This window comes from Balearica regulorum, chromosome 20, assembly GCF_011004875.1.
Source record: "Balearica regulorum gibbericeps isolate bBalReg1 chromosome 20, bBalReg1.pri, whole genome shotgun sequence".
Lineage (NCBI taxonomy): Eukaryota > Metazoa > Chordata > Aves > Gruiformes > Gruidae > Balearica > Balearica regulorum.
The window spans coordinates 7,427,002-7,441,120 of record NC_046203.1 but is presented as its reverse complement, the minus strand read 5'-3'; the positions used below and the strand labels follow the sequence as shown (position 1 = coordinate 7,441,120).

Genomic DNA, 14,119 nt, shown 5'->3' with positions numbered 1-14,119 from the left:
TGCCCAGGTCTTGTGGTGAGGGGGTTGTAGGAGATCCCTGACCAGAGACAGGGAGCGTGTGGGGTTTTTTCCCCTTTCTCTTTCTTTGCCAGTTTGTTAGGGGCATAAGTAGAAATGATGGACACTTACTGAAGTGCAAATGGAAACAATGGGGAATTCTATACGGCTCTGCCAAACCCCATTCACAAAATGAAGGAATGCAAAGGCGTCTGTTGGAAGGACAAAAAAGGATTTAGATGACACATCACGCTTAGCACTTCTGTTTGTCGAAGTCTCCAGTTACTAACTGAGAACACAAAGGCAAGGGCCAGTAGTGAGTGTTGTCACTTCCCACAGCAGCAGAGTCAATAACCCGGACAGACAGGGCTGGTGAGCAAAGAGGAGACCAAGTAATGGGCTGTCAGGAAAGATCCCCCATTGTAGAAGGTTGCTGGGAGGTATCTGGGAGGGTGTTGGAGTCATCCCAGCCTTGCATCTAGCAAGTGGGGAAGCAGGTTGTCACTGGCAGGGGCTCAGAGGAACTGCTTAGCCCTGGGCCGGCTTTGTTCAATGAATACACAAGCTCTAGTACCCAATTAGGAGGACAAGGCCAGTGATTTGAAACCCATCAGCTCTTTGTCTGCAGATACCAGCGTAAACCCTTGAAAGAACAAGGTGCAGGTGTCTGCAGGAGGGAGGATTGGCCACAGTATTGCTTCATCTCCATGTTCTGTGTACTGCAGATCTGCGTTTCCCTCCCAGAGAAAACCTAATAGGAGCTATAGGAGCAAGTACCAAGCCTTTATGTACCCAGAACCCTCCCTGTGCCTGACTGACATGCAGGCTTTTAGGAGAGCAAAGCTTCTTTGCAGCACTTGAGACCTACTGCTGTACCGTTGCCAGGAGCTGAGGTCCCTCTGCCTTGTGAATACGATTCCTTTCATCAGGCCCCAGTGGTTTGCACTTATGCTACCAGGGGCCTCCTCCGAAGGATGCTGCAGCTTTTTCTGGTTCACAGTTGCCAAAGCCCTGAGATAGACCTCAACGGGCACAGCACTAAGGGCATTTTCATCCTGAATTAAGATTAGATTTGGCAGAAATGGCGCCAGAGAAACTCTGGGAATTTCTGGGTTTGCACACATGTTCCCAGCTCTGGAGTGGGGTGGAGGAATTCAGACATTTCTGTTCAGGGTCACCCCAAGGATGGGTTGGAGTCTGGCCTGGAGCGTTTCCCATCCTAGAGAGTTTCCCCTTTTGAGCTACTGGAGTCTCCAGTAATAATGGTGGGACAATTTCTGAAACCCTCCTGCTTTGTACACTGCTCAGAGTGCTGCTAAAGCTCAGGCAGCCACACTGATGTCCCACTCCTTCATCCTTTCCCCTTATGGCTGTGTGTGCAATGAATTCTTAGTTGTCATCTGGAAATGTGTGCCCAGGAGCAGTATGTTGGATTCTGGATGCTTTGTGTACTTGATGTCGGATGATATTTTTGGGGAGCTTTTTTAAATACTAAAATGTTGTAGAGAGGTACTGGATATCATTCTTCTGCACTTAATATTGACAGTTTCTAGATATCTTTTAGATTTCTCAGTATTCTTGAATGACCATGGAAATGTGTCTATCTGGGCCATATCTGCTTGTCTGCTTTCTCCTTCTTAAAAATGTAGATGCTGAAGGGTGTTTAAAAATTAATACCACTTCAGTCAGCTCAGAAATTCTCCCCTTAGCGTGCTGGGTTTTGCAACAGCACCTACATACACCAGACAAAATCTTTGGCTGGAGGTGTGAATGGATAGTTGGTTCCTACTGCAGAAAAGGTCCAGCAAAGGACTAGTCAGGGTCAGTGCAGGGACATCTACATAACTGTATGTTCCCATTGCTCTCTTCAGAAACCAAGGGTGAGAGGACAAATACCATAGTTTCCAGAAGCCCCGAAAAGATGGCAGAAGTCTGCTGTGCAAAGGATGATACTAGTACAAAATAAGATTTCTACCCCGAAAAGCTGGGAGTGGAGTCAATGCCATGGTGCAATTTAAAGCCTCAGTATGTAGGTTGTGATTTTTGTTTCCCATTGGCTGTCAGAACTGCTTGGGAGTCTTCTAAAATATCGCCTATGTGCAAAGGATCTTAAGCAACACAGACGTTTTGTCCTTTTAAGATACGTTGTCTAATCTACAGCTAGAAATGTAGATTTGCCTTTCTTGAAAAGCAATTTTCAGCATCCAGCTGGCTTTCTGGTCTTTTGGACAGAAAAAAACCGCACCTGAATGGAGGAGAGTGGGGGGGAATTGTTTTTCCACCCTGCAAGAACGTTTGTGGTTTCAAAGACATTTCCCCACTGTAAATGAGGGAGAAAACAAAATAAAAAATTAAATGCTGCTTTGGGCCCTTGTAACATTTTCTTCAGCTTCAACCCATCATCTAAGCAAACAAGATGTCAAAATCATTTGGACTTTTTTTTTTTTAAAGACAGAGGCAAATCTTTTAATTTGAAAAAGCTGAAACTGTTCCAACCAATTCCAGAAGTTGTGAAGTGGAGAATTAGCTGATCACAGCTACTTTACAGATTGCTTCAGCTTTGTCAAACTTGCACTTTTTTGAGGATAATTCCTGACCAAGTCTACCCTAGAGGTTGTTGACTTATATTGTCTTTAGTTCAGTGTAGCACTGTATTCCAGTGGTTGTCAGGTAAGAACCAATATGTTCAACAGGATTTTTCCTTTACTTCTGCACTTGAGGTTGCCACCCAGAGCATGACCTCACTGGGGCTCGTAGCGACACGCACAAGCCACCTGGAGAGGTGGTAACTCTTCTTTAGGCTCCAAGTCACAACCTGCTGATCTCAGAAGTCTCGTCTTTCAGTGCTCAGTAAGAAGGCAGCAATGAGTCTGGAAGCTGAAAACCCAGGGCACAGCTTTGCAATTGTATGCTAATTAGCAGTCGGGAATTCATCAATTCTCCAGACTGGTCGTCGTGGTTTAACCCCAGCCGGCAGCTCAGCCCCACACAGCCGCTCGCTCACTCCTCCCACGGCGGTATGGGGGAGAGAATCAGAAGGGTAACAGTGAGAAAACTCATGGCTTGAGATAAAGACAGTTTAATAGGTAAAGCAAAAGCCGTGCACGTGAGCAAAGCAAACCAAGGAATTCATTCCCCACTTCCCATGGCAGGCAGGTGTTTGGCCATCCCCAGGAAAGCAGGGCTCCATCACGTGTCACAGTGACTTGGGAAGACAAATGGCATCACTCCAAAGGTCCCCCTCTTCCTCCTCCTTCCCTCAGCTTTATATGCTGAGCATGATGTCATACGGTACGGAATATCCCTTTGGTCATTGGGGTCAGCTGTCCCGGCTGCGTCCCCTCCCAACTCCTCGTGCACCCCCAGCCTTCTCGCGGGTGGGGTGAGGAGCAGAAAAGGCCTTGGCTCTGTGTAAGCACTGCTTAGCAGGAACGAAAACATCCCTGTGGTAGCCATGCTGTTTTCAGCACCAGTCCCAAACATAGCCCCATACTAGCTACTACCCTGTCCTGAAGCTCCAGCAGAAGTGGTGCCCTAGACCTTCTGGTTGCTTTTTGTAGGCACTCCTCGGGATATTTATTCTTGGCTGCTGCCTGTGTGCACATGATCCTCACTGGGAAGGTACTAAAATCACCACCAAGGCTGAAAAGTGGTTATTGCTGGTCCTTGTACTTCTCTGTCCCTCTGTCCGCTGTTTCTTGCGTTGCACTTTTGACGCTGGTTAGTTCCCACGGACTGATCGCAGGAGTTCAAAAAGTAACAAAGCAAAATTAAGCTGTAGTAAGTAGCTTCAGTTTGCTATTAGAAAACCTTTAGGGTTCACATGGGCTTACATCACAGGTATTTGGGGGCACTTCTTCACCTAGTGACTATAGCAGTAGGATCCCTATTCTTGTATTCACAGGCAGTGTGCAATAAAAGAAAGAAATGTCTTTAGTGGGTAGCTCTGTATAGGGCCTCTGTGGAAATCACTGGTTGTGGGAAGAAGCCGAGATAAAGGCAAGGTGGGTTTGATAGCTCTATATAAGGAAAAAAAATCTTTACTATTGCTACTCAAGCTGCTTATGCAATCCTGTCACTGCAGAGTTGTAACGGAAAAAGAGCCTGCATTATAAAATCCTGCAATAATTAACAGCCCCATCAGTCACAGGTCTGCCATTTGGAAGCTGTTTTTGCTTTTTCCATTAAGTTGGTAAATTTTGCCAAAGTGTTTTTCTTCAGTGTTTTGGCGTTCAGCCCCGCTGTCAACTCTTACGGTATTGGCTGTGCGAGGGGTCCAGGAGCAGGGCTGAGGCCAGCTGGATCCCACGCTGCTCATTCGTATCCTTTATAGCCCCGTCAGTGTCACTGGAATGAAATTGTGCTGGATTTTCCCCTAAGACTTGTTCCCCTCACTGTGTTGGTCAACAGGGATTTTGGAAGCAAATTTGGGTTGTGCAGGTACCCCTCCAAAAAAGATCTGGACTTCAGTTAGGTGTGTTGTGTGCACCAGTGTTTGTACATAGTTGTACAAACCTGATCCTCACCAGAGAAAAGGTGTTCTTCACGCCTGGGACTCCTGCTGCCCTTGGTGTTCATATCGTGTTGGTCCCATAGTTCTCCTCATCTTCCCGTGTTCTCATCGGGCAGTCAAGCCCAGCTGCTGATACCCAGCGAGGTCTTTGCTCCGTGCACACATGGAATTGTGTCCACATCTTAAAACTCCACTGTTCCTTTGGAAGTGAGCACAGAGACGCAGGTCTTTCTGTAAAGTGGATTGTAGCATCTTTTAAGTCATAAAAAGACTTCTGCTAGAGGTAGCCATGAAGAATCATCCTCTTCTGCTTCCCTTCCTACCTCTCCTGAATGAACTGGGACAACAGCTCTGCTTGCATTCAGCCATGTCTTCAGCCTGAGAGATGTCTTGTGGGATGAAGTGGGCAGAAAACAGCCTCACCAGCTGGAGATCTCTTGAGCATAGTGAGGGTTTCCTGGTTAGCATATGGCTGGCTATAGGACATGGCGAAAGAATATCGTGATTTGGCTATTCCAAGCTGTTGTTCCTTCGTGCATAAACTAAAGCAGCCCCAGAGCTCCCGACATGTGCAGCCCAGCGTCAGGGTAATGGAAACAGCAAAGAATGATGAGGTTCATCTCATTTGTTTCCCAGCCGATGTGGGGCCGCTCCAGTATTTTGTCCCTTCAAGCCTTAAAGTATTAGTTAGTGGCTGGATTCCTGCATGGATTTTTACATTCAAGGCCAGGTTTCCCCACTGATGTGTAAATCACTGTGGCTTCATTTTACCTGTGGGAAAGGGTCTCCTGCACTGCATGAGGATCTGGCCCAGGGTAAAACATTGTCTCAGAGGATGTTTTCTTGCACGAAAGATGAGACTTGATGGCAGGAGAAGAGTGGTCTCTAATCCCATTTGGTAAATGATTTGCCTTTGCCAGATCTGAAGAGAGGAGCAAGCTGCACTTTGGCATTGCTTTGCATATCCCAGTGTTCGTGCTGGCTTGGCTGAGATGAAGAACAACCTGTGGATGTCCCACACTGCTTTCTTCTGGCTGAGGACTTTCTGTAATTTACATTTTTGTCTCTGTTCCTCCAGCAGCTCTTGCTGATCAAGCTGTTAAATATCATCTCTAAAAGATGAGGGAGTTCAGTCTTCAGACTTTCCACTGACAGTTTTAAGTGAGCTTAACCAAGGAGTTTCCTGTGTTCGTTATTTGGCTACAAATCAAGGAAGTTGGTGGGGGAAGGGGGGAGCTTCAGCCACCTTTCTGGTAAAAGTTTTCCTCTCTGCTGGCACTTCAAGGCTTAAAGCGTAGCTAACAGAAAGGTTTGTCCAATTCCTTCTCAGGCGTGAAAGGGTCTGCGAGCGCGTTGTGCTTGGGAGTCTGCAGCTCTCACACCTTCTAAAATTTCCTGCCGTACCAAGCTAATGAGAAAGTCGTTAATGGCAGCGGTGTAGGGTGCTGAGTGGTTAGAAGCTGTTGCCCATCTTTACGTCTGGATCTAAAACGAGGAACAGATCCATGTAGGATTTTGTATGTTTAGAACATTAAGTGCATAGTAAAGCACTAGGATTCTGAATTTGCTGAGATGCAGGTCACTGCATGTCAGCCCATTTCTACCCGTGTCCTCGCAGACCTGCACATGCACTCCTGGCATGTCTTTTGGCCTTCCAACCTTGAATTATTTCTCCATCCTCTTGCATTTCTGATGCTCTGTCCTACATGGAATGAGTGCCAAAGAGTAGCAGTAGTGAAGGGACCAGTGACCCTGCATCTCAAAACACTGGTCTGGTCCTTGTTCAAGGCTTGATCAACAACCCCTAATACCAGTGGGAAAACCTTCCACTGAATTCAGTGGGCTTTAGATGACTTTAAAGTAGCAAAATGAAATCTCAGTCAGAAGCAAGCACTGTTCTGCTGAGCGCCTGTTCTCCATTTCCCAGAGACATGCGGATGCTGCCACTGACCTCACTAGACTTGTGATCGAGGAGAAGACCCTTAACGGGGGGGCTAGTTTTTGTCACTAATGTTGTAGAAACTCATTGTTTTTTCTTCTCTTCTAATTTTAGGGGATTCTGCTTTCTCTGGACTGTATTATGTTTTACCTGGTTCCTGGGATTCACACAGGGAAATTCTGAAGGTAAATTACACTTTTTTTCTCTCCTCTTTCAACCGAAGTAAAAACCAAGTGCTTCAGTATCAGTTTAGGACCATCATGTAATGTCTGAGCCTAACGCACAGAATTAAACGCATTTATTCCTGATCGTTGCAGTACTGCAGATAGAGATGACGCAGTTAACAGCTGGCAAAAGAGCCAGGTTTTGCAGGTGATTACATGCCCCACAGGATTTTCAGAAGTGCCTGTCTGTTTGGTGGAACTGGTACTTAACTGCTTTTAGAAAGTGCCCCTTGAGGCTGGGGCATTAAGGAATTAAGCATCTCTGGCAGATGGGTTTTTCCTTGACTGGAATGCAACCCAATCATGCCTCCACAGGCACATAGGATGTTGTGCATACAGAAACGATGCCGGTTCTAAAAGTAAAAGCAAATTTAAAGATGGAAAATCCCACAAGGGTGGTTGATTTTAGAATGACTATGTCTGGGTCAGTCCCTGTGCTGCAAGGGCAGTATTCTATAGGGGAGTGATCATACAACTTCATGCTGTCTTCACACCTCTTCTCCAGGCATCCCCTCCCCAGTGCTGCTGGGGACAGGACAAAAGGTTGGGGTACGATAATCAATGACCCCACAAGAGGAGACAGAAAGCTTCAGAGGCAATAAAAATAAATTCGTCTTTTACAGTTGATGGTGGGAGCTGAGCATCCCTGCAACATGTTTGTAAAGGAGCCATCTCCTCTTAAAATAGCAACACCTCTTCCACACGGATGCTTTACACGGGTGTATGTTGGAACTGAACAGCTTTCTCCGCAGTCAATAGACAATAAGTGGACTAGGAGGCTCCAGGGCTCTCCTTTTAGTCTCCAAAACACGAAGGAAAAATAGAAAGTTGGTCAACGCTCAGCTGTAAGCCAGCCCGTGGAGCACTTTTTGCAGGGGGGGGGGGGGGGAATACATCCCTGCCATCAGCAATTTTGAAAAATGTAATATTTTCCAAATTCTGCTTCAATGCAAAAGAGGTGAACATCTGGCTGAATTACTTAGTCAAGCAGTTTTCAGAGCAAGTTTTATGTCAGCTCATAAAGAGGCAGAACAAATACTGTGTCTTGGCATCTCTTTTCAAGTAGATTTTAATATGCTGTTTAGCTTCATCTCTATCCATCATTTTACTCCCATGATAATTATGGGATGGTGCCGTGTCTTTTGATTGTTACTATCAATCTAAAGGAAATTCTTTCACTTTGGTCTTATTGCATTACCTTAGTGTGGTAGATAACTCCCCTCTGCGATGCGTTCTCTGTGATAAAGGAATTTAAAATATCTTGCTTGGTTTTGCCATAGAGACAGGCTCTTCTTTGTGGGTACCAGAAAGTAAAAACTTCCACGGAAGCAAAGGCTGTAAGGAAACATTGGTGACTTGAGACTGTATTATTGCTCGGGATTTTCAAACGTGAGATTTACAAAAGCAATAAGAGCTTCTTCATAGAGCTGTGTGCAGATGAAATTAAGCAAATGCCGTGGGCTTTTGAAAACACCGCAGTTATTCCTATAAGGCTTAGGGGTCTTCCTGCACACTGGAAAATGAGGCAACGCAGAGGATGATTTTTCCGCAAGTGTTACAAATCCAAAAGATCATGAGGTTAGTGAGTTCATCTGATGTGCACTGACTAAGGGTCTGGGCAGTAACTTTTGGAAATGTAGCATTTATTCAGCCCAATTTTAGCTGTGGGCATCACATCTCAGCTGCTGGAATTTAGGAAGCTGCAAGTTATTTCTCTCCTGTCTTTTGGCTTCTTTTTCTTATGAAACTTTGTGTGGGGAAAGCGGGAGGGAAAGAGATGGGAAGGAAAGCAATAAAACATTTTATCCCCTCTTTCAGAGATGATCATGTGATTGTTCAGGAATCTGCGCATCTTACTTTATGCAGTCTGCTAGAAGTTTTTCCCAGTCGCTCAAATGTTGCTACAGGAATGTTGCAACTAGCTTCAAGGCACCTGGGACCAGAGAGCTCTAAGTGAATGGGTTTTTTAAATAATGTGTTTTGATGGAAAAATCTACAGAGGAAAAAATTTGAAGGGGAAAAAATTCTTTTCTAAACTTGGAGCTACTTAAGGAAGCCAAAATTACCTTGTGTTTTACGTTACTTGATGACATGCCGTCATCCCGGGGGATGTGCCCCACCAGCCCAGGGCAGTCAGCATGGGATGGAGAGGCAGACGGGCTGGGTGCACAGGAGTCCTGAGCTGTGTGCCTGGACCTGGTGCTGGAAAATCCACATACGCGTCCTGCATGAGGTCTGTTTTAATCAGGTTTTGCGTAGGCATCTAGAATTTGGCTCTACCTTAGCGGGCTTTGAGGGAAAGGAGTTGTTGAGTTGTGCTTTTTTTTCCTTAAGCACTGTTGGATGCAGTTGCTAACGAGGCAGTTGGATTGGTATTGCAAACAGCAGCGGCATCCTCTGAGCAGGGAAACATCCTTACGTCTTTGCAGAGCAGCTACCGAATGAATAGCTCCTGGAGTGTAAAGCATCTCTGCCTAGTAGAGACACACCACTGTCTGTCTCTGGGAGAGAATCTAAAAATACATGTAGAAATTGGAAGCTGGAGTCTAGCTCCTGGTTTAAGTGGTAAATTTATTTCCTTAGGGCTAAATCCTGATGCCTTTGAAGTCTGTGGCAAGGGTCCCACTTGACTTCGCTAGAGCCAGGCTTTGGCCTTTACTCTTTCATGGGCTCTGGAGATTATCCAGTATGAAGATACTGCTGCGATTCCTCCATTCAGTGCAGAGAGGGAAAGGCTCTACCTTTGCTGTGCTGAGGGACAGCCCCGTTGGGCAATATGGCAGAAAAACAGTGGGGGACCAAGGATTTCTCAGTATGGGAGAAGTACCGTTATTAACACTTGCACATGCTGCTCAGTAAATTATCCCCTCTGCGTGGAGTGGGAAAATTTCCATCCCCTGTCACATCTGGCGCATCTTCTCTAGGTTAGTCTCTGCTAGAAAATGAGTCAAGCTGCCTTAAAAAAAGGGAGGTGGGAATAAAGCTGAGCTCAGACAAAGTAAATATTGATTGACTTGCTCTTACATACAAAAACGGCCCACGTTTTTGCCAAAGTCAAGGAACAGAGGTTTTCTCGTTATACTCCTCCCTTCCTGGCCAGCAAATTACAGGCCTCAGACTGGCTTGAGTCTACAACCCTTCTGGCCAACACTGAGGATCTCTTAAGTGCCAGTTCCCCAAATATTGGGTATTATGTTGAATATTTAATAGTTAGGGGTGAAAGAGGACAAATTCCAAGGCCCCTTCAGAAAAGGACCTTTTATTTTCTTTGGGCAACCTTTGATTTCCTTTTAATGTAGGAAAGCTGCAATCCCATGATGTTAGCTGATGTGTAGCCACGATTGCCGCTGCTGCATTTCTGATTGTTGAATTCTTACCTTGCAAGATCAGCATTTGGATTGTACAGCCCAGGCTAGCATCCCCAAAGAGCACTTAAATACACCAGAGTTAGCTGGTCATCGAGTTATGGAGGTTAAATTTGGGCAGGGAAAAGGGAAGGAAATACAGTTATCCTGGCTCATTTTCAACAGTGGTAGTGTCACGGTAATCATTACAGCCTTGCTTTACCTGTCTGCACCATGTAGTTAACATCTTGTGTTAGACCAAATGTTTGAGATGGAATAAGAGAACAAGGTTTGGGGCATATGAGCCCCTTTTTCAGGTCTGGGCACATTCACCTTTGCAACTCTTCTCACGTAGACCTCAGCATCTTCCCCAGTTAAGTAGTTCAGCTGAGACTGCCGCCAGCTGGCTCCAGTTTGTGTTGCTGTTGCCTGCTAATCTACCTTGGACTCTGAGCTGCGTGTGACTCCTGTTAGATCTTGGGGTCAGAAACCAGAGGATTCTGCTTGCCTGTCCATTGCAGACTTCTCCCAGAGTCAGTGGAGAAAGGCAGGTTCCTCTGGACAGCAATTCCTCTCCTTCTTGAACAAGGCACCCAGCCCCTACGTGACAAACGCTGGAGGAGAGTCCTACCTCTGCTCAGTGGCAGCCACAACTAGTTTCTTGGCTCTTCACAAACCGAGTCTGGTTCCCTCAATTTATTAAAAAAATTTAAGGCTGTAAGATGATCTGCTGGGAAAACAAGTACTGCTGTTGAGAACCTTACGTGGTTTGGTGAAATCTAGGTGCAATTTTTTTCATGCTGGGAGGCACCTTTGCTTTACTAAACTCTCCAGAGTCTCAAAGATCAAAAGCTGCTTCTTACTAATTTGGAGTGAGACAGATATAAGGCTTTTGCTCCCTTTGAAAGTTCTGTTCCTTGCCTTCTGGGGATGTAACATTTTGCAATCCCAGCTCAGTCTGTTGTTCAAATTCCTTTCCAGCTGTGTGGTCAGTACTCAGAATTAAATCCCAGAGAAATGGACTATTGGTGCTCAGTGGGAAATTTCCTAGTAGTGAGGTCAGCTCCCTCCAGAACATCTGGAGCTGGTCCCTGGTGGGACAGGATAGCTAGCCAGATGCACCATGGAGCTGATGCATTTTGGCTATTGCTGGTGACCAAGTTGAGCATGCACTTGCTCCTCGCGCTATCTGCAGACAAGCTATGTGCTCTCCGTTCTGCTTATCTGAACATATATGTGTGAGAGGATGGTTGGGGTTTCCTGTAACCTGTTGTCCTTTTGTATGGACTGGCTTGACTCCCCATACCCATCCAGCCCTTGGCTTGCCCAACACCTGACGTTTTCTTTGTGCTTCCCTTTCAGATGTGGATGTTCTTCAAAGACTGGGCCTGTCAGGGAAAAGGCCATCGAGTGGATGGTCCTCATCACGTACAGTTCCTCAAGGAGTCATTCCTTTCAAATCAGGGGTCATCTTCACTCAGCGAGCGCGTGTCGAAGCACCAGTCAGCACCATCCTCTCCGCAGGCTCCAGCACTGATCTGCTCCTAGTGCTGAGCCTCTGCTCCCACCGCATCAACAATGCTTTTCTCTTTGCTGTCAAGAGCAAAAAGAAAAAACTGCAGCTGGGGGTCCAGTTTGTGCCTGGGAAGATCATAGTGTATGTGGGCCACAAGCGCTCTGTATATTTTGATTACAATGTCCATGATGGCCAGTGGCACAATATGGCCATCGATATCCGTGGCCAGACAGTCACTTTATTTACTTCTTGTGGGAAGCGCAGAGTACATGCGGATTTGCATTTTAAAAAGGACGAGGCATTGGATCCACATGGATCTTTCCTCTTTGGGAAGATGAATCAGCACTCCGTGCAGTTTGAAGGAGCCATCTGCCAGTTTGATATTTATCCTTCCGCCAAGGCAGCTCATCATTACTGTAAATACCTGAAAAAACAGTGCAGGCAAGCAGACACCTACCGGCCGAACCTGCCCCCTCTCATCCCCCTCCTGCCCAGGGATCCCAGTGCCTCCCCGAGTACCCCACAGCATATGGAGCCCTCACTGCAGGGTCTGAAAAACCTGACCACTGCTGCCCCATCCTTGGAGTTTGGCAGGGTCACCGCACCCCTCAAGACTCGAGGTTCAGGTGCAACAACCGTCGCATCGGTATCATCCCCACCAAGACTGACAACCAAAGCCAAAAAGGTCACAGTGGCCCCATCTCCTGTTCCATCAAGTACTGAAACACAGCCACCCACCCGTTCGCTCCCTCGGGGGACGGTGACGACCCCCAGGGTGTCTCGGCCCACTCCGAGCATGCGCATGGAGACTACTCCCCTTCCCACTGCCAGAAAGGCCCCACCAACAAGCCAGATCCCTGCCACAGCCCGCAGGAAGGAGTCCAAGCAAGACACCAAAAAGATGATCAACCAAAAACCAACCGTTGAGCCCTCTGAAGTACCCAGTACTGTAAAGCCAACAAGGAGGATGACTGACAACACAACCAGCAATGTCCACTTTGTCACCCTGAAGCAAACCCCACCGAACCCAAGCAATGGACCCGTTCCAAAGAAGCATGTGCCGTCCCCCACCAGGAAAGCAGATCCCAGCAATGTCGCTCTGGTGCACCCCAAACCACCCCTGGGGTCTGCCCGTCCCGTCTCCAGAGCCAGGGCACCGGTCTTCAACCTCACAACCCCCACTGCCACTGATGGCTATCAGATCTTTGACCCGCTCGGACCCACTCAGTTTCCATTTTTACTGGGATATCCAGGCGTGAAAGGAGAGAGAGGACCTCAGGTGAGTTCAGGCTGTTAATGCCAACTATTCCCGGTCACAGCTCAGCTGAACGGTTGGCAGACCATAACCTTACAAGGGTTTTTATAAAGCTTAGCAGAGTGTGACAGCTCGAAACAGCAGCCAAGCACTGTTACGTTTCTGGTGATCACAATTTTAGCATATATGTTGTGTAAACTTGAGTGCTCTGTGATGGTGGATGCCCCTTAAAAGTTTGTGATTGAAGTTGCTGCTTAATGATGGATTTAAGAAAAGAAAAAAAAAGAAAAATAAATCCTACCTTCCTTCCTACAAGTTGCTGGTTAAAATTTTGATGGTGAGGTGGGGGCTTTTGTTCCATGCCCCTGGCCCAAGAGGGCAGAACTTCGGGTCACCTTCCGAAGAAAACCCAGATGCCTCAAAAACATGCTACAAATTAACTAGTTCTTAACCCTGGTTATTAATTTGATTTGTACCTGAAACTCACATTTCCAGAAAAGTGCCCTGTTTCAGCAAATGCAAGTACAGAGATTGCTTTGAGACTTATTTTTTATACAAATTCTCCTTTCTTTTTATGGTATAAGTTAATTTATTTCTTATTTCTCATGGCCCACACTTAAGTTGTGCAAAGAGTTTCCTTTATAAATTTAACTACTGCATTCCACACACAATAACCACTCTCAGGGTGTATATCTTGGCTATCATAAAAGTATACACACATTTTGTAATACTAAAAGCAGTCAGGCCACACTAATTATCTGCTAGGTGGTTGTTGGGTTTTTTTCGAATGCAAGAATGCAAACAGGATCTTTAAACTGGCCAGCTTTTAGGAGGATTTGGTGTTCCAACCCAAGCCTTTTGCTATGTTGTATATACGAGAGGGGTTGTACATGTACAATAAGTTTCTCCCAGACGGAGCCTTTAGTTGCCAAGTTCCAGCCTAGAGCAAATTTTTACAGCTGAGTTCTTAAAATAGTGCAAGAAGGGTTTACAATGGAAATACTGAGACTAGCTTAAGGAACACAATCAACAGCACTTGTGTCTGCAGATGTGCTGCTCATTGTTGGAAGCAGCACCTAAAGCACAGCAGTTGTTTCACTAAGCCCTCAATGGGTGCTTACCTTCGAGGTTTGCATTCCTGCCTGTCCCATTTCAGAGCAGTGTGGTGGTTTCTCACCTTCTTTGGTCGACGGTTTCCATCTCCGGGAGAGGTGAAGGTGCTGCCCAGGGCAGGGGGATGCAGCGCAGGCAGCCCTGCGCTCCTGCCCGACTTTACGGGCACGCATCCCCGCTGCGGTCTTTGTACTTGGAGAAGTTTTGCTCAATCCCTG

At 46.4% G+C, this 14,119-nt stretch overlaps 1 protein-coding gene across 3 annotated transcripts in view; it reads left to right on the top strand.

Annotated features, from left to right (window-relative positions):
• The window catches only part of COL27A1 (collagen type XXVII alpha 1 chain), a 162,479-nt gene that overhangs the window by 5,076 nt on the left and 143,284 nt on the right, over positions 1-14,119 (top strand). For all 3 annotated transcript variants that reach the window (XR_012838465.1, XM_075772219.1, XM_075772221.1), the window contains 2 exons: positions 6,564-6,634; positions 11,380-12,812. Coding sequence is in view for 2 of the 3 variants with exons in the window: in XM_075772219.1 (XP_075628334.1) it covers positions 6,564-6,634; positions 11,380-12,812 (1,504 nt within the window). In the remaining variant the exon portion in view is untranslated. The remainder of the gene's footprint in view (positions 1-6,563; positions 6,635-11,379; positions 12,813-14,119) is intronic.